At 39.0% G+C, this 19,795-nt stretch overlaps 1 protein-coding gene across 1 annotated transcript; it reads right to left on the bottom strand.

Annotated features, from left to right (window-relative positions):
• Nucleotides 1-14,405: 14,405 nt before the first annotated feature.
• On the bottom strand, nt 14,406-18,100 carry LOC121760164 (probable xyloglucan glycosyltransferase 12). The gene is made up of 5 exons (XM_042155788.1): nt 16,631-18,100; nt 16,242-16,550; nt 15,793-16,083; nt 15,589-15,702; nt 14,406-15,489 (listed from the first exon to the last, which is right to left on the bottom strand). The coding sequence occupies exons 1-5, from the start codon at nt 17,348-17,350 to the stop codon at nt 14,848-14,850; spliced, it is 2,076 nt and encodes a 691-aa protein (XP_042011722.1). The 5' UTR covers nt 17,351-18,100; the 3' UTR covers nt 14,406-14,847.
• Nucleotides 18,101-19,795: the final 1,695 nt, after the last annotated feature.

Here is a 19,795-nt window from a genome sequence, read left to right as displayed (position 1 = left end):
TTTGACCGGACTCGTCTTTGGTCTTATGAAGTAAACTTCTTTGACCGGACTTAGTCCTCGGTCTTATGAAATAAACTTCTTTGACCGGACTCGTCTTTGGTCTTATGAAGTAAACTTCTTTGACCGGACTCGTCTTTGGTCTTATGAAGTAAATTTCTTTGACCGGACTAAGCTTGTGTCCTAATTTGGCGAGTTTTATCGCTCGGATCGGACTTTCCCTTGTCCTAATTTGGCGAGTTTTATCGCGTGGATCGGACTTTCCCTTGTCCTAATTCGGCGAGTTTTATCGCGTGGATCGGACTTTCCCTTTGTTGCAGTTCGTTTCAGACGAACTGCTTGTTTCTTAAGCCGAATTGTGGTCTAGTATCCTCCTTAGAAGCTTGGACTCACAATCGTTGGCTTATTGTTGCAGTTCGTTTCAGACGAACTGCTTGTTTTTTAAGCTGAATTGTGGTCTTGTATCCTCCTTAGAAGCTTGGACTCACAATCGTTGGCTTATATATGTTCTAAAAAGGGGATCAGCCTTTGAAGAACAAGATACCTCAGTTACATTTGTAAGAGACGACACGCACATAGACAGACAAAACACACCTAGACAAGCAAGACGCACATAAACGAACGAGACGCACATAAAAAGCACATAGACAGAGTAAAAAAACAAAGAAAACACATACCTCTAGGACCGAACTAGACACAAGACGGACTGACCGGACTGTCTCTTACAAATGGAACTTCTTGAGGTTGGAAATGTGCCATGTTCGGGGTACTTGTTCTCCTGACATGTGAGTCAATTTGTAAGACCCTTTGCCGAGGACTTCTGACACCCGATATGGACCTTCCCATGTGGGTTCGAGCTTGCCCAGCTTTTCTGCTCGGCTTACTTCGTTGTTTCTCAAGACAAGATCTCCCACTTGAAATTGCAGCTTTTTCACCCTTTGGTTATAATACCGGGCTACTTGCTCCTTGTACTTGGCTGCTTTTATGCAGGCCAATTCTCTTCTTTCTTCGGCCAGATCTAGTTCGGCTCTCAGTCCGTCATCATTCATTTCTGAGGAGAAATTTAGAGTTCGGGGACTGGGTACGCCGATCTCAACCGGAATCACGGCTTCAGCGCCGTACACCAGACTGTACGGAGTTTCACCGTTGGAAGCTTTGGGTGTAGTTCGGTAGGACCATAGGACTTGAGGGAGATTTTCTACCCATTGTCCTTTGGCTTGTTCTAACCGAGCTTTCAACCCTTTCACCAAGATACGGTTTGTTACCTCCGTTTGTCCGTTTGCTTGTGGGTGGGAGACCGAAGTGAACCGCTGTTGAATATTCAGCTCTTGGCACCAATTCTTGAATGTCTTGTCGGTGAACTGAGTCCCGTTATCCGAAATGAGGATGTGGGGTAAGCCAAATCGGCACACTATGTTCTTCCAGACGAAATCCAATGCCTTCGAGCTCGTTATCGTAGCTAATGGTTCAGCTTCTACCCACTTTGTAAAGTAATCCACGGCAACGATAAGGAATTTCATTTGCCGAGGAGCTTGTGGTAGTGGTCCCACTATGTCTATGCCCCATTGCATAAAAGGCCAAGGGCTTTGCATAGCATATAGATCGGTCTGCGGCATCTTTGGGATATTTGCATGGATTTGGCACTTCATGCATGTCTTGACGAGCTGCACTGCGTCTTGTACCAAAGTTGGCCAATAATATCCCCATCTCAGAACTTTTTTAGCTAAAGCTCTAGCTCCGATGTGGCTACCGCAAGATCCTTCATGGACTTCTCTAAGGATGTAGTCCGTCTCTTCTGGTCCTACACATCGCAATAACGGTTGAAGGTAGGACTTTCTGTATAGGACTCCTGTATGAAGTTCATACCGAAGTGCTCGGCATGTGATTTTCCGAGCTTCTCTCTTATCCTCGGGCAGTTGTCCTTGATCTAGATACTGTAAGATCGGCGTCATCCAGTTCGGCGAGCTGGTTACTGAATATACCTCAGCTTCATCAATGCTTCGGTGTAGTAATTCCTCCACCTTTGAACTTGGATATGAGGCTAACTTACTTAAAATATCTGCTCGGCTGTTTTCCGCTCTGGGAATGTGGATTATCCGAAAATAAGAGAAACTTCGGCTAATGCTTTGCGCTTTGTCCCAATATTTCCTCATCCTCTCATCACGGGCTTCACTTGTACCCAACATGTGATTCACTACGACTTGTGAATCACAATGGATTTTGAGAGACTTGATAAATAGACTTTGCGCTAGCTTGAGTCCGGCAAGGAGAGCTTCGTATTCGGCTTCATTATTAGTAGTTGGGAATAAGAACCGAAGTGAGTAAGTTACCTCGTGTCCGTCGGGAGCGATAAGTAAAATACCAGCTCCACTTCCCGTTTTATTCGAAGCTCCATCTACGAATCCGCTCCAGCAGTCCGGTGGCTCTACTTCGGATTCCAGGGGCTGTGCTAGTTCGGCATTGGTAGAATTTTTCTGTTCGGCAATGACAGGGATTGCTTGATCGAACTTTGCTTCTGCAAGAAAATCTGCCAAGGCTTGTCCCTTGATGGCTTTCCGAGGTAGGTATTCGATTGAGTGTTCTCCCAACTCTATGGCCCATTTGGCGATTCTGCCTGATGCTTCTGGCTTGGTCAAAACTTGCCGAAGTGGAAGATCGGTTAAGACGCATACCTTGTGAGCATAGAAATATGGCCGCAGTCTCCTTGCTGCATTTACTAATGCCAGAGCAATTTTTTCCAGAGGTTGATACCTTGTTTCTGGACCTCTTAATGCTCGGCTTGTAAAGTAGATGGGAAGCTGCTTTAGGCCTTCTTCTCGTACAAGCACCGCGCTAATGGTCTGATCCGATGCCGCTAAGTATAAGAATATCACTTCAGCATCTGTTGGAGCAGAGAGAATAGGAAGCTCGGCTAAATAACTTTTGAGCTCGTCAAAAGCCTTTTTCTGCTCGACTCCCCACTCAAACTTTGGTGCCTTCTTTAACACTTTGAAGAATGGCATTTGCTTTTCGGCTGCTTGGGAAAGGAATCTATTCAGTGCGGCTAGACATCCAGTTAGCCTTTGCACATCATGTATGGACTTCGGCATTGCCATGTTCTGAACAACTTGAACTTTTAGCGGATTTGCCTTGAGTCCTTCCTTTGAAACCCAACAACCTAGAAACTTTCCCGAATCTACCAAAAAGGTACATTTTTGGGGATTGAGTTTGAGGTTGGCTTTTCGGAGCACGTCGAGAGTGGACTTGAGATTGTCTTCGTACTCCGAAGTGCTTCTGCTTTTAACGACTATGTCGTCAACATACACTTCAACCTCCTTTCCGATCAAATGCCGAAAAAGCTTATCTACCATCCTTTGATATGTGGCTCCGGCATTCTTTAAACCGAACGGCATCTTTTTATAAGCAAAGATACCGAAGTCAGTAATGAAAGCCGTTTTTGGAGCATCATTCTCATCCATTAAGACTTGGTGGTAGCCTTTGTATAAATCAAGAAAACAGAAAATTTCGAAGCCGATCAAAGCTTCTACTTTTTTGTCTATGTTCGGAAGGGGATAGCAATCTTTAGGACAGTGCTTGTTTAGATCGGTAAAATCTATGCACATCCGCCATCCTCCTTCTTTTTTCTTGATCATCACAGGATTGGCCACCCAAGAGGGATATTTCACCTCGAATAATACATCCGCTTTCAGTAATTGGCGGACTTCGTCATGGATGACTTGATTTCTTTCTGCCGCAAAGAGTCTTTGCTTCTGTTTTATAGGCCGGACTGATGGATCAATATTTAACCGATGAGTGATTACCTCAGAGGGCACTCCGGTCATGTCCAACGGAGACCATGCAAAGACATCTTTGTACTCCTTGAGGAGCTGGATGGTCTTTTCCCGGAGTAGAGGCGTTCCCGCGAAACCGATCTTGACCGTTCTGGATGGATCATCTTCGTATAACTGAACGGTCATTGAGTTCGGCTCTGGTGTGACTTCGGTCATTTCGCTTGCCTCTGACTCCGGCTGTTGTGATTGCTATGCTTGATGATGCCGATCTGATTGCTCGGCACTTTTAAGCGCAATCTGCAGACACTCTTTTGCTCTCTTTTGATCACCTCGGATGACCGCTATCCCCCCTTTAGTGGGGAGCTTGATGGTGAGATGATAAGTAGAGCAAACGACCCGAACTGCGTTGAGCCAGTCTCTTCCGAGGATGATGTTGTACGGAGACCGAGCTTTTACTACAAAGAACTCGATCATCGTACTGGAGCTTGTAGGCGCTTTTCCCACCGTGATCGGAAGGCTGATAATACCTTCAGGGCGGGTGTCCTCCTGGGCGAAACTTTTCAGAGGAAGTGGTGCCGGACTAAGCCGAGCTGGATCCACTTCTAGTTTATCGAAACATTCTTTAAAAAGAATGCTGACTGACGCTCCTGTATCCACAAACACTCTGTGGATCAGTTTGTTTGCCACTCCGGCTTGGATGACAATAGCGTCTTGATGAGGAGAGATGGCCGGGACGGGATCTGCATCTGAAAATGTAATCACTTCGTCCTGTTTCAGCCTTTTATGCGTTGGCTCCTCTCGATTGAAGCCTCTGCGCTCTGACTTCAGGGACGATTTAGTCTTCCCGGCAGGGAGAGCATCAATAGTCAGGATTACTCCATCATATTGCTGCTCGTCATCGTCTTCGGGATCCTGTTGCCTTTTCGGATCCTGAGGAGCGCAGTTCGCACCTCTCTGCTTTTTGTTCTTTTTCGGCTGCTTGCTTTGGTATTTTTTTAATGTCCCTGCTTTCACAAGAGCATCAATACCTGCAGCCAAATGTCGGCACTCCTCGGTATCGTGACCGTGGTCTTGATGGAAGGAGCAATATTGATCCTGAGGTCGACGCGCGGCCGATTTCGTCATCCGCTTTGGTTTTTCGAACATATCGGAATGCAGTTCGAAAATTTCCGCTCTTGACTTGTTCAATGGTACGAACTGAGCGGGCGGCTTCTCAGGATTGAGACGTGGCCCCAATCGGTCTTGCACCGGAGTCCTTTGAATCCTTTCAAAAGGAGTTCGGCGAGGATGTCCCTGATCGCTGTGATCGGGCTTCCTCCTGTCTCCTCGGGATGAGCTGTCTAAAGACCGTTTGCGACGGTCTGCCTCATCGGCACGGGAGAACTGGTCCGCAATGTCCCACATCTGTTGAGCTGTTTGCGGACTGCATTCCACGAGCTTTCTGTAGAGAGCTCCGGGCAGGATTCCATTTTGGAATGCCGAAATGACAAGTAGATCATTAAGATCATCTACTTGTAGGCATTCCTTGTGGAATCTCGTCATAAAGTCGCTGATCTTTTCGTCGCGACCTTGACGTATAGAAAGCAGTTGAGCCGAAGTGATTCGGGCTTCCGCTTTCTGAAAGAACCTCCTGTGGAAAGCATCCATTAGATCTCGGTAAGATCTAATGCTGCCTTGGGGGAGGCTATCGAACCACCTTCTTGCGTTCCCGATAAGCAGCTCGGGAAACAGCTTGCACATATGGACCTCATTGAGACCCTGGTTCGCCATGTTATACTGATAGCGTCCCAAGAAATCATGAGGATCCACTAACCCGTCATAAGTCATCGACGGAGTTCGGTAGTTCTGTGGAAGGGGAGTTCGGGTGATATCGTCCGAGAGCGGAGTCTTCAATGCTCCGTACATGGCGAACCCGACATCTCTTCGGTATGGAGGAGATGGAGATCTCCTGTGATTCCGGTACCGAGGAGGAACAGGAACATGTCGGGGTTGAGGATTCTTCTTCCTGGAAGACACGGCACTACTGCGGTAGTGACTTTCATGTCTGGATGAGGAAGGAGAATCCACCGTTTTCGTCTTCGGTTCTTGGCTCTTTTGCAGGAAGGCTAAGAACTCATCCTGCTTCTCAGCCAAGAACAGCTTGACAGCCTCATTCAAATCAGGCTGCTGGGAAGACTCGGTGTGTGGACCTTTTGAGCGGCTTGTTCCTTCATCGTGAAAACTGGAAGTAGATGTCTCCCGAGGCTGTTTTCCGGACCTGCGGGCTGGACTAGCTTCCTCATGGTTTTCACGAACGGTATTACGGGTAGTATGTGATCTGGTATGCATTTTTTTGGGGTGGAAAAAGGGTCAAAAATTCGCTTTATCACAAATTTGGTTCTCTGTTCCCACAGACGGCGCCAGTGATGGTTTGGCGAATTTTTGATGGTGATGAATGCAGGAAAATACAGATCACGATACAGAGATTTACGTGGTTCGATTTACTGAGGTAAATCTACGTCCACGGGAAGAAAAGAGGGCAGAGTTGTATTGCTTGATCTGTTTTCTACAGCTTACAATACAGACTTGCTATTTGATATTTGATCTCTAGAGAACTTAACCCTTCTTTATCTGATCTGAGTTCTATTTATACATTGAACTAAGATCGTGGCTTGCATCACCACTAATGATGGTTGTGAATGTCGTGGAGGTCATGGAGATCCTGCATGGGTCCACTATCCTGCATGAGATCCTGCATGAGTCCACTATCTCTGTGCTTGGTCCACTATCCTGCATGTGATCCTGCATGAGTTGACTATCTTCCAGTTCGGTCGAATACTGAGACCGAACTGCTGAACTATTGCCGAGTAGCTTTTGCCGATCTGAGAGTGGAGCTTGATTGGTCGGCTTTTACCGAGCTGTGGGCTGGGGCCGAACTCTTTGGTAATGCCGAACTGATACTCTTCCTTGGGCTTTGGGCTGATGGGCCGTCACTGCTATTGGGCTTGTTTAGTACGTACCCCATCACCAAGCTTCTCTCCAAGCTTTTAACTATATCGTTATTGTTATAGTCACAATGTACGCACCAATAGAATCGTTAGGGCGCTCACAAACAGACACACTACATAGATCACAAAATATACCAAACTTTATTATTCATAGTCTAACCACTAAGGTATGTGATTATTTATACTTTCTTAAATCTTCAATTTCATATGTACTCCCTCTGTCTGCGAATAGGAGTCTCATTTTTCTATTTTAGTCCGTCCGCGAATAAGAGTCCCGGTTCACTTTTACCATAAATGGTAATAGGGTTACACCTTCTACTAACTCATTTCACTCACATTTCATTTAAAACTAATATATATAAGTGGGATCTCTATTCCACTAACTTCTTTTCATCTATTTTTTTTAAAATTTCTTAAAACCGAAATGGAACTCCTAATGGCGGACGGAGGGAATATTTATTTAAATTGTGATATTTATAAAAATAAAGGAAATGATTAAATTTCAAAAAAATTACGTAATCCTATTAAAATTAATTCACTATAATTGCGATGTTTTATTAATTTTTAATTTGATCAACCCTATCAAGTCATTAGTTTTGAATTTTTATAAGCTGTGTCATTGTAAACACACATCGAGTCACTCAGTTGTGCATAATTGACAAACTCATATTTTCACAGGTGTAATTGGTATGTTGAAATGCTAAATGTCAATTTTATCACTCGAAATTGACTTCATCTAACTGATTATTATACCTTTGGAGTTCTATGTGTTTTGTTGAGTGTTCTAGGAAAGATAGCTGAAAAGAGGAGAAAATGGAGCATAAAGTGTTCAGAGGCAGCAGGGGCACGAAAAGAAGGACCCGGCCGGGTGGATTTACAGTGCAATAATCCGACCCGGCCGGGTAGAGCCAGAGTCCAGCAACGGTCCTAAAATGGGGACCCGGCCGGGTTAATTTATAGTTCAAAAATACAAACCCGGCCGGGTAGGAGTGTCTGACGCGTCTGAAAGCTGAAAACGCGATTTTTGAAGAGAATAAAAGAGAGAGAAAGCCTAGGGTTCGAGATATTCTGCACCTACCGCCTTCTACATTCACACACACCCCAAGAACACTTTGGAGAGAGAGATTTGAAGATTGAAGAGTCCACATCGGAAGATTGAAGCTTCATTCCATAAATCGATCTCACATGAGTACTTAGTATCTTTATTTCATGTTTTTGTTGAATTCCTATGTGTTGAACATGGTTTTTGTCATGAGCATGAGTAGCTAAACAATTCTTGTAGAATTCTTGGTGATGATGCACTAATTTCATAGTTTTTATCCGATTGATTTTGTTCTTGCCTTGCTCTTGTAGTTATTTGATTATTCTTGGGTTTATTCCTTTCAATTGTTTGATCACCACTTGATTGTGTAGGATTAATTAGATTAATCGGGAGATGAAATAGTTAATCCGGAAAGAAGAATAACTCACACCTTAATACAATAGAACTCGGGAGAGTTGAGGTTTTGAGTGAGGTCATTAACCTAATCAAACTATTGGGAGTTAGAGGTTTTAGGATTAGAAGGGGACTTCAATTCTAGCATCTAATCTACAGGTTTCTCACCTCGGGAGGGGGTTTAATCTATAATCGTGGTTGACTTAGTAACTCTAGAGACACCAAAAGGTAAGGCGAATCAATTGGATAAGAGCTTGGAATTGTGCATCGGATCCTTGAGTTCTACAATTTCTCCATATTATCTTTCATATCATTATCACACCGTGTTTTCTTGTTCTTAATTGTTACTTGCCTATTATGTTCTTTTAGTAGTTGTTAGTGATAGAAATCCATGGATTCCATCCTAAAACCAATTGGTGATAGGAGGAGGGGCCCATGAGACTTATATACTAGTTTCAGTTTTCTCTTGACACCGATGTGGGACAATTATATGTTATATTTTTAGTTTCAATTGCCAACACACTCCCTCAAACCCTTTAAGGTGAACCTTGGAGGGGTTGGACTTTTTTCTAATCGATTGGACAATCGGCCCAATTTTTTTTCGATCGGTTGGACCACTTGGCCCAAATTTTTAAGTCCAGATATACTGCTGGGTCAGTCATTTTTTCGGTTTCGGTCCAGATATACTGTTGGGTCAGTTAAATTTGACCCACAGTCGGCGACCCGCTCTGATACCATGATAGAAATCCATGGATTCCATCCTAAAACCAATTGGTGATAGGAGGAGGGGCCCATGAGACTTATATATTAGTTTCAGTTTTCTCTTGACACCGATGTGGGACAATTATATGTTATATTTTTAGTTTCAATTGCCAACAGTTAGAACAAACCAAACTGCACTTGATTGTCTAGATAGTCGTTGATCTTTGTTCGTGGTAGTTAAGTTGATACAAAATTGTCTCTGTGGGATACGATACTCTTGCTTACTGATTGCTACACTAGCCCCGTACACTTGCGGGTATTATTTGTGTTAAAATAAGTCGAGTCAAAAATTTTATATTCGAAATTCTTTTTAAAAGTTAAATTAAAAGGACTTGAATGCAATCATTGTTTTTCTTGTTCTCACTGCCTCATGTATTGATCATGATAAGGGTTTATTAAATAATTATCCCAATCAGTGTTTCTTCTTCACAACAGTACTTTTGCATATTTTGATCTTATAATGGCTAAGTAGCATTACTATTCTATTCTTTTCTTCTTCTTTTTCTTTTTCTTTTTCTTTTCAGTCCATCAACTAAGGCCTGCATTACAAATCAAGTGATCCAAGTCCACTCAACATCATAATTAATTTCCAGAACTAATAAAAATAAAAACTATTTTTCAATGCACATCCACGTCTTCACTCAGCCTACTCCTTTCTCCTTTTAAGTCATTTTTTTTTTCAAATTCAAGTTTAATACATAAAAGTAATATTTGCCCTAATATTAGCTGGTGACAATTAGTATTAATAAAAATTGAAATTATTTGTGGCACTACTCACTAGTAGGTCATGCCACCAGCCTTATTTATTGGTACAGATATATCACGAAACATATGAGGTCACAATTATATCTTCATTTCAAAGCTTGTCTAGGCTTTAATTATATGAGCTGTACCAAATTGGACTTGCACAAATTCCAATAGCCCACACACATTATTTTTTGTGATCGTATTAAAAAACATTCACTTATGATTTAATAAATGTGGGACTGTATATACACCACACATGAGAAAACAGCCTAAATGTTGTAATTAGTCTAAATATCGAACTCCAAACTCGTGCAAAAAAATGACAAGGAATGAATTTGAAACAAATCAAACGGTTATAGTATAATTACAACATTTCATATATTAGGTTTAATTTATTGAAATATTGAGAGGTTGGGAATTTATCTATAAGTCATTTTCTTAAATTATTTTTGGGCGCGACTAAATTTGAACCAACATATTTGGAATATTTATTGTTTTAGAAAAAAAAATTATATTTACATTTAATAATTAGATATATGAAGAAAATAACTTATGATGGAACCTAATGCAAACATTTAAAATGTTTTGGTCCCAAATTCGAGCATAAACTCAATGAGACAGCTTAGGCCCCTACCAAAAGTTCTCTTCTTTTTCAAAAACTATTTTCATGGGAAGAGGCTGAAATTGTAGATATTTAGACAATAGAATAAATTAAGTACAAATTCAATCTCTCAAACTAAACCAAGAATGGAATTGCTTGGAACTAAATATGAAATCCAAACCAAAAATATTACGTTTGCTTTATCTCCCCTAAAATCTTCATAACTTGCCAGTAGCCAATATTCTTTGAGATTCACTTCCAAATATTCCAAAAATATAATCATAATGCATTTAGAATCTTTGAGATTTTTTATGAACTGAACTTTCAAAATTAAAAGAAATAAGGGAACGAAAATACATTATGGGAAAACCCAATAAACAATTAACACTTCTACTACAAATTAAGCTTGGATTTTGGACCACCGCTCGAACCATAGCTAATATTTTATTCAAATAAAAAAGAAAAAAAATGTTTAAAGAGAATTGAATAAGATAAATTGGAAAAGTTGGTTAGACTGTCTCTATTAAGGGTGATGTGGGTGCATGTTGTTTGTGAGGAAAATTATTTATGGACAAAGGTCGCATTCTTACACATTTGTACATCAACAAAAAAATCTGGTTACCGTTTACCTCTTTAGCCACTTGCTTCATGTATGGTCCCATCCCTAATCACTAGGATTTAAATTATTACTAGTATTTTTTATTTTGCCCTTAGTGCATATGTTGCATTATTGTCTAGGGATGTCAATCGGGTCGGCCCATCGGGTTTCGGGCCGGCCCTACTCGGGTTGCGGGTCAATCGGGTGCGGGCTAATCGGGTTGTGAATTTTTTCGGGTTGTAAAAGTTCAACCCTAACCCTAAAAGCTCGGGTTGCTACCGATAAGATTTACATGCAATCAATCCAATAAATAACGATGATAATTAGTTATATTCATAAAATGTAAAATATTTAATTATGATACATTTGAGATATATGGTCAAACTCAATCATAAACATGATCAAATACTAATATTTGAGATATTTCGAGAAATTTTAATGCATGTTGTAGAAATTTAAATATTTTTTTAAGTGAATTTGAAGTTTTTAATTTATTTATCAATTATTATATTAATAAAAAATCAATATATAATTTGTATATTTAATATAAAATTGAAAGTTATTTTTTTAGTTATCTATATTATAAAATTAATCAATAAAATGTCGAATTATGAGTAAAAAATAGAATAATAGAAATTTTATCGGGTTTTCGGGTCTAGCCCTAACGGGTCGCGGGTTAATTGGGTGCGGGCTAATCGGGTTTTAATTTTATCGGGCTAGAAATTTCCAGCCCTAACCCTATAAATTTGGCGGCCTATTCGGGTCAGCCCACGGGTTACGGGCTACATTGTCATCCCTATTATTGTCATGTCTTTGTAGAGGACCTAGCTAGTTTATTGGTATCTTTTATTTTAAACATAAACTAAATATAAAATATGAAGTTGTAGGTGGTGAAGTAAGAACAAGTAAAAAGCACATTTTTGAATTCTCCATTTTAAGTTATTTGCAACACATTACCTCGAAACATTCATCACTTATTCACAACTTATATGATTATATCATCATCATTTATCACTTTTTTTCCTTCTAATTATGTAAACTTAAATAATATTGGAGCACTACTTTTTTTCTTTTCTCACTTTTATCAATTTTACATTAAAGCATATTTCTCTCATTATCAAAGTCATTGTTTGTGAAACGATGAGTACTTAGTTTCACTATTACTATCATAATCTCATAGATTTATATAATTGAAAACGTAACAAAGATTAGGTTATTCTCTCTTACTACAATACACAGGCATCAATCAACAATCACATACATCAAAATTGCAATTTACTTGCACTATTCACCTTATTTTTTCCTCACAACTCCAACACATCAGAGCACTTAACACTATGTATGATACCCTCATAGATGGCCATATGTTGTGCACGCGCATATGGCGTGCATCGCGTGGAACAGTGTTCAAATGCTCGACTTCTCGTCTGGCGCCTCCCCTCCAACGCGTACAGTGCACCCACGCCGGGCCGTGCGCCTTATGTCACCGTTGGAAATACCCTACAAAAGAAAAGGAGAAAATGCGTTGGCTAATAGTTAATTGTGTGTAAGATACTACCACACATTGTTCAATGAATGTCCATTCATGTTTCTTTAGCTGCAATACAACAAATAGGGCATTCGTCCATTAATAATCATTAATTTTGTTGCTTGGTTACTTATTGATTCAACTCCTATTTTTATTGTGACAGACAAATTAAAAATTAAATGCTGGCTAAAGAAGGTAGAGATAGTAGACTACATAATAAAGTGGTTGGGAATTATTCTTTGAAAGGCTAGACTCGAAACTGTATACTGTATAGCATATTATCTACTCCTCATTAAATGAAAACATTTACATATGATTGTACAATGCTGTTTATTTTGTAGTTTAGTTAATGAAAATTACAAAAATGAATTATCCGAAAATTATTCAATATTTTATCATAATAGTTCGCACTAAATAAATCAACGCTATACTAAATGTCTAAATGTAAATCCAATGCTATTTTATTGACCGTCATGAATGTAGGGAAGGTATCCAAAGAATTAGGTATATCCAATCGCCAAAATTGCAAAGTATAATAAAATATTTTAGGGAATTTATTAGATACATGGTGAGAATTCTCTTTTTAGTGTGGCATTTTAGAGTACACCATTGAAAATTTGAGGGAGCATTGTTTTGTTATTATATAGTAAAAATAGCGTAATCTTCTTGATCAAATAAATTGAGTTTAGCATTTTAATTTGAGAAAATTGTCGGAAAAATCATAAAATCTGGCAAAATTTTATGTAGCATAATTTTAAAAATCGGTTGAAAACCATAATATTTAACATTGTTCACTATTCTCTTACATGCATAATTTAAGTGAAATCGAATATTCCACAACCACAACAACCATAATTTAAGTTTGTTACTATTATATATATATATATAGGGTTGTGATCAATTGAGATTTTTTAACCTAATTGAGAATTGAGATGCATTATTAACCACTCATTTTTATTAAATGAGTGGTCCAGAATTTGCCACATGGAAAATATTTTTACATTAATTAATTATGAAAGGGCAGAATGGTAATTTCATTATACATTTTATTTAATAAATATTTTTTTACTTTTTAAAAAATATTAATTTTTTTTTCGATTTTTTATTTTTTTATTTTTTCGAATTTTATTTTTTTTTTATTTTTTTTATTTTTTTTTATTTTTATTTTTTTTGTTAACTACATATACAATTTATGTCAACTACACACATATAATGTCAACTACATATACAATTCATGTCAACTACACATATATAATGTCAACTACATATACGATTTATGTCAACTATACACATATAATGTCAACTATAAGCTGTTGACATTATATGTGCAGGCTATTGACATTTGATGTGCAGGCTACACATCGTAGTTGACATAATGTCTCAGTAGTTGACATCGCGCGAAAATTAAAAAAAAATTTAAATTTTTTTTAAAAAATATTAAAAAAAAATAAAAAAAAAAACTAAAAAAATTAATTTTTTTTAGTTGTTGACATTTTAATACGTGTTGTTGACATTTGATATTCTGACTATTGAAATGAAATGACGATAATACCCCTTAGTTGACATAATCTACTTGCAGTTGATATTTCAAAATGAGTGGCTGAAAATGCATCTCAATTCTCAATTAAGCTAAAAAATCTCAACCTAACAGGACCCTATATATATATATATATATATATATATATATATATATATATATATATATGAATCTTTATACTAGGATTCTTATTTAGTTTTGCAACGCACTTCAACAAATTTTAGTCATATCATCAATATGAGATACTATATAACAATATAGTAGTATTAGTGTATTACACATGCAACTTTTTTTAATATTAAACCTTACTATGATTTTTGTAGTAGAATTTTAAAACTGCGAAATGAACCAGAATTCAATAAATTTTCATGATTCTTCTAACAATTTAGCTTTTAAATATCTCATATTTTGATTCAAATTGAAAAATTATGACATTACACAAGTTACAAAAATTGATCAAGATTATGATATTATTATACCTTTGAACAAAGTGAGGTAGGATACAGAGAGATAAACCTCCATCCAACTCAACAACAAGTGAATCACAATTTATCATATCAATGAATTCCTCAGCTGTGAATGAACGATGAATTCTTCTTACAAAAGAATATTACCCCAAAAAAAACAAAAGAATCCAGACAAGAAAACTAACAATGATCATCGCCATTCCTCTACTCTCCCGTTCGAGGAAGAGATCATCGTATCCCGCGCCTTCCCCGATAAGGCGCGCAGACGCAGGGAGAAGGCGACTTTCATCCCATATATTCGCGTATTTCTCGTGTTCAAGTTCTTGTCGTATAATAAAATCTTTATCTCAAGTATCCACATACCGATCCAAAGACGATTTCTCTACCGATTTACATTGCTATGGCATGTTTATTCGCCCTACGCGACTTGCTCACCGATCAAATCTAGGCCGACGAGCAAGAAGGATATCCCTTGGAAGAGCAAGAAGTAAAAGTGGATACCTTGCGCCGACAGAAGGCTTCTTGCTGATGCCGTGAGCAAAAGGAATGCGAGAGCCAGCTCTTTCGTGTAGATCCGGTTGTGTTTCTTCTTTTTCTCCTTCTGAGCCGCGAGCTGCTCCTGCTGCATTATCTCCTCGCGCATCTCGTCCAGATTAGGCTCCGAGTTGTTCCTGTGGCGCGTTGGGAGCTGGTCCTTCTCCACCAGGGCTATGAGGTCGCCCTCGGACGAGCGCCCGGATTTCTTGGTGACGACCCACTCGTACGCGCTCCCGAGCTGGAAGAGGCCTGAGATCATGGCGTTGAATTTGGTCACAGACATGGTGTTCTCGAAGAGGAGGTAAGGGACGATGAACGGGAACGATTTTGGCGCCGGGAGTATGTTGAGAAACGACATGACGGCCGGTATATAGCAAACGATCCACGAAGGGAGCGTGGCTTCCGGAACAAACATGGTCATTGGGAGAATGATGCAGAAAAGTGTGAATGAGTAAAAGGGAAGTATAAGTTTCCTTAGCAAGAAAAATAGGAAGATCATATTGGCCTTCTTCAAAATGCTCATCTGCAACATCGCATTTTTACATATCATTAGCTAATCACACCAAAACAAAATCTTGAACACATTTTTACATAAAAGGGAGGAAAAGGCTCTCTCTCGTACCTCTGATCGGATAATGGCAGGCAAACAGAGACGGAACAGCTGCATTGGGCCGGAATGCCATCTGTGCTGCTGCTTCCGGTAAGCCTCATACGACTCGGGAAGTTCACATTGGCACTGGACATTCAAGAAAGCAGCAACATTACTAAATACCAATACACACAAGAAAGCAAGTAAAGGCAAAAAAAGATCTTCAAAAGCAGCTACCTCAACATCATTTAGGAAAACAAACTTCCAACCGTGAAGATGGGCGCGAACAGCAATGTCCATATCTTCGACAGTGGTCCTCTCCAACCACCCGCCCGACTCCTCCAACGCCTTTATCCTCCATATGCCAGCGGTCCCATTGAAGCCGAAGAAATTCAAGAATATCCCATTAACCTGCTGCTCCACCTCGAAATGAAAAGCCAGATTAATCAGCTGCAACCGCGTAAGCAGATTCTCATCCTTGTTCACAAATGACCACCTTGCCTGGACCAGTCCTACCTCCTCATTATCCTACCAAATCCAAAGTGAAACCAAACTTTTCATTCACAAGCATATCATCATGACATAATCCAAATCACATTACATCACAAGATAATCAACCTTAAAGCATGCTAAGGGATTCAAGAATTCAAGAAACAGACACATTCAATCAAAAAAGCAAAAGATACCTTAAAGTGAGGAATGGTTCGCATCAGAAAGTCCGGACTGGGCTGGAAATCAGCGTCAAAAATGGCAACAAATTCGTAATCTTTGACATAGCTGCAATTCATGGCTGACTTAAGATTGCCTGCTTTATACCCCTCCCTAATCACTCTATGCCTGTATATGATGTTGGCACCATTCTCCTGCCATTTATGAACTTCCTCCTTTATCATCAACTGCGTTAGCGGATCATCCGAATCATCCAATACTTGAACCAACATCCTCCCCTTTGGCCACTCCAAATTGCACACAGCAGCTATAGATTGCTGATAAACCTATCCCAAAACCCCCAAACTCAATAAAATTAAAAACAACACATAAATCAAGAATTCAAGAATGTGAAGAAAGCAAATACCTCTTTCTCATTGCACATTGGGATTTGAACAAGCACCATGGGGAAATAGCCATCACCATCACCAGACTCAAGATCCTCAATGCACTGTTTGGCAACAGGCTTAATATTCCTGAGCTTAATCCAAAGGCAACCCAAGCAGAGAACAAGCCTGTCCAGGCTCTGGATGAGGAAGAGGACTATGCAGAGCGTGATCAAAAGCTGCAGCGGCGGAGCGAGATAGCCCACTCTGATCAAAACCCAAGTGGAGTAGAGTGAATCAAACGCGCCCCTAACCACCGCGGCGTCGGCCAAGCTGTATAAATCCGGCTGCGAGAAATGCCACCCTTTGAAATAAGCTGCCATTTCGAAACAGAGCAGAAGCAGAGACAGCCACAAGAACGCCTTGATGCAAGAGAAGAATCTCGACTTGGAGGAGGAATCCAAGCCGTCGGTGCGCCCAGAGGCCACGCGACGGCGGACGGCGGAGGTGAGGGAGACGAATGCGGCAGCGATGGAGGTGAGGCAGCCGGCGGCGCGGTGGGCCTTGAGGAGGAGCACCCAAGTCAGCTGCTTGGCGTTGCGGTTGCGGCCGCCTTTGGCCACGGCGTCGTTTGGGCAGATGAAGTCCTCGTCGGAGGGGGACTCGAGCTCCACCATCGACCAGTTGTTCGGCTTCTCCATTTTCACCACCACCGGCGTGCCTCTGTGCGACTCCTTCGCCCACCACAGAGATGGGGCCATTTTTTTTGCTTCAAGATTGAATCTTTCGGTGGCCCTTTAGCTCGATTAATCAAGAATTGGGGGAAATGCAGTAGAAAGGTTTGAACTTTGAGTTGAAAATGGAGGGGAAGAGAGAGAATGCTACAAAAGATTTCATTTTTTATGACGCGTGGGAGTTGTGAAGGAAGCTAGACGTCTCCAAAGCATTGGAGACATTGGTGTGGAGAAGAATTATTTGCAGAGGAACCATAAAATATAAGGAAATGCAGAGAGAGAGATGGATAAATGTAAAGACTGTTGAGCATAAGTATAGTACAAAAGGAGCTTTACATTGCATAAACATTCATTTTACAGCTAATCTAGAGAGATGGGGAGGGAGGTAAATGATTTATTTCCAACACAAATGAAATTGGAAAATTTGAAAGGGAAAAAGGAAAAGGTAAATCATGAAAATACCCAAACTAAAACCGACAGCACGTTCTTGTAATACTTCTCCACTACCAAACCAAAAACCCTCATTTCATTTTCAAGCAAACAATTTGAAATCTTTCTAATTTCTCTTGAAGAGCAGAAAAATGCCCAATTGCGATGAAATTTTTGGCCTTTTAAAAGGGGACAAAGATTAAGAGGCCAATCAATGAAATAAGATTAGATCAACCAAAAAAAATTGAATATACCGACAAAATGTTGTGGGCATTAGGGTTTTTAATGAAAAATATCCCCAAAAATCTGTAGATAAAATGCCCAGAACCAGAAGAAGGAATTGAATGGAATCTGGAGATGTGTGAATTTGTGAAAAAAACCCTAAAAGAGAGAATAGGGAAGTCAAAAGAATTTAATGTATTTAAGAATTAAACCTATTAATCAATTAGGGAATATGGCAAATTACGTTAATTTTGATGGAATTGATGCTTTTTGTTCATTTCACTTAATTGAATCCATCACATAAAAATTGGATTCGTTTGATTGACCAAATATAACGAGAATGGTCCTAACATTTTTGCAATTTTGTCTATTGCATGTGAATGCGATAATGATATTTCAAATCTATTTATTTATTATTTTAATTTCCAGATTGTTAGGAATGAAATAACCATTATTTGTATTTTATTCAACGACTTAGTCAGAGCGTTAACTGTAAAAACAGGTATTCGGATATAGTTGTAGTTTTCCAAAGTGCATTCGTGTTGACATATGTTCAAATAAAATTTTGCCACTTCAATACCATTTTTTTATTTGGAGCCAAATACCTAAAAGTATGAAATTAGTTTGTTTTGGAGTATTAGGATAACTTATAGTATCACAGTTTGCGAATTTTTAAAGTAATTAACCTCTCTCTCCTTGTGGGTTGACTCTCATAATTTTATTTTATGAGGGCAATGACACTTAATTATTCCTCCTTTTACTTAAAATTTAGCACTACCACCTAGGAGTAGTAAAGTACTTGTGATAGAATAAATATACTTTCAACTATTGGATAAAAAGTACTATTTCCTCAGTCCAATAACGACGTTACATTTTTCTTTTAAGTTTATCCCATAAAAGATATCTCATTTTTTTTTGAAAAAGTTCTCTTTCACGTTAATATAAATATACTCTATTTGTCCCACAAAGATTGTCTCACTTTGACCGGACACGGATTTTAAGAAATATAATGAAAAGTTAGTTGAAAATGTTAGTGGAATGTGAGTCATACTTTTATATATTAATTTTATAATAAAATGTGAGTATGAATGAGTTAGTGGAATATGAGGTCCACTACAAAAAATGGTAAAAAGTTAAATGGGACAAATTTTGTGGGAGGTGCAGAAATGGAAAAATGAGGCAATTTTTATGGGACGGAGGGAGTATTATTTTCTCTCATCATTCAACACACAAAATAACATCTCCTAAAATCTCATGCCATTATCTAAGTGTATCATCTATTTATGGGACAAATGGAGTACTAATCTTTAAATCTCAATAACTAAATCATTTTAATATTCCAGAAAATATTAAACTTAATTACTTTAGTTTGCAGATATTGGTGAATTTATAGTGTAGTATTATAGCCATTGACCCTATCTACACAGATGAATGTACCGACTCATCACCTTAAATTATTACTCTCTCCGTCCCAAGTTACTTGAGTCGTATTTCTTTTTGGGTTGTCCAAGTTACTTGAGTCATTTCTCTTTTTCTCTTTTTAGCTAAAAACAAAACATATAATCACACATACTTTACTCTTTCTTTTACTTTACTCTCTCTTCTTTTTCTTACTTTATTCCCCCTCTACTTTATTTAATTCACTTAACACAACTTTCTTAAATCTCGTGCCGAAAAGAAACGCCTCAAGTAACGTGAGACGGAGGGAATATGAAATAATGAAAGAACTCTATCGTTTCCTTCTTAAATTTTAAATTATGAAGTCTTAAATTAATCCTAGTTAGGATTATCTAATAGACGAAAATTGGGGGAAAGTATAAT

This window comes from Salvia splendens, chromosome 13 (genome assembly GCF_004379255.2).
Source record: "Salvia splendens isolate huo1 chromosome 13, SspV2, whole genome shotgun sequence".
In the NCBI taxonomy this organism is placed as follows: Eukaryota; Viridiplantae; Streptophyta; class Magnoliopsida; order Lamiales; family Lamiaceae; genus Salvia; species Salvia splendens.
Note: the sequence above shows the minus strand (reverse complement) of the source record. Positions and strands in the feature narration are given on the sequence as shown.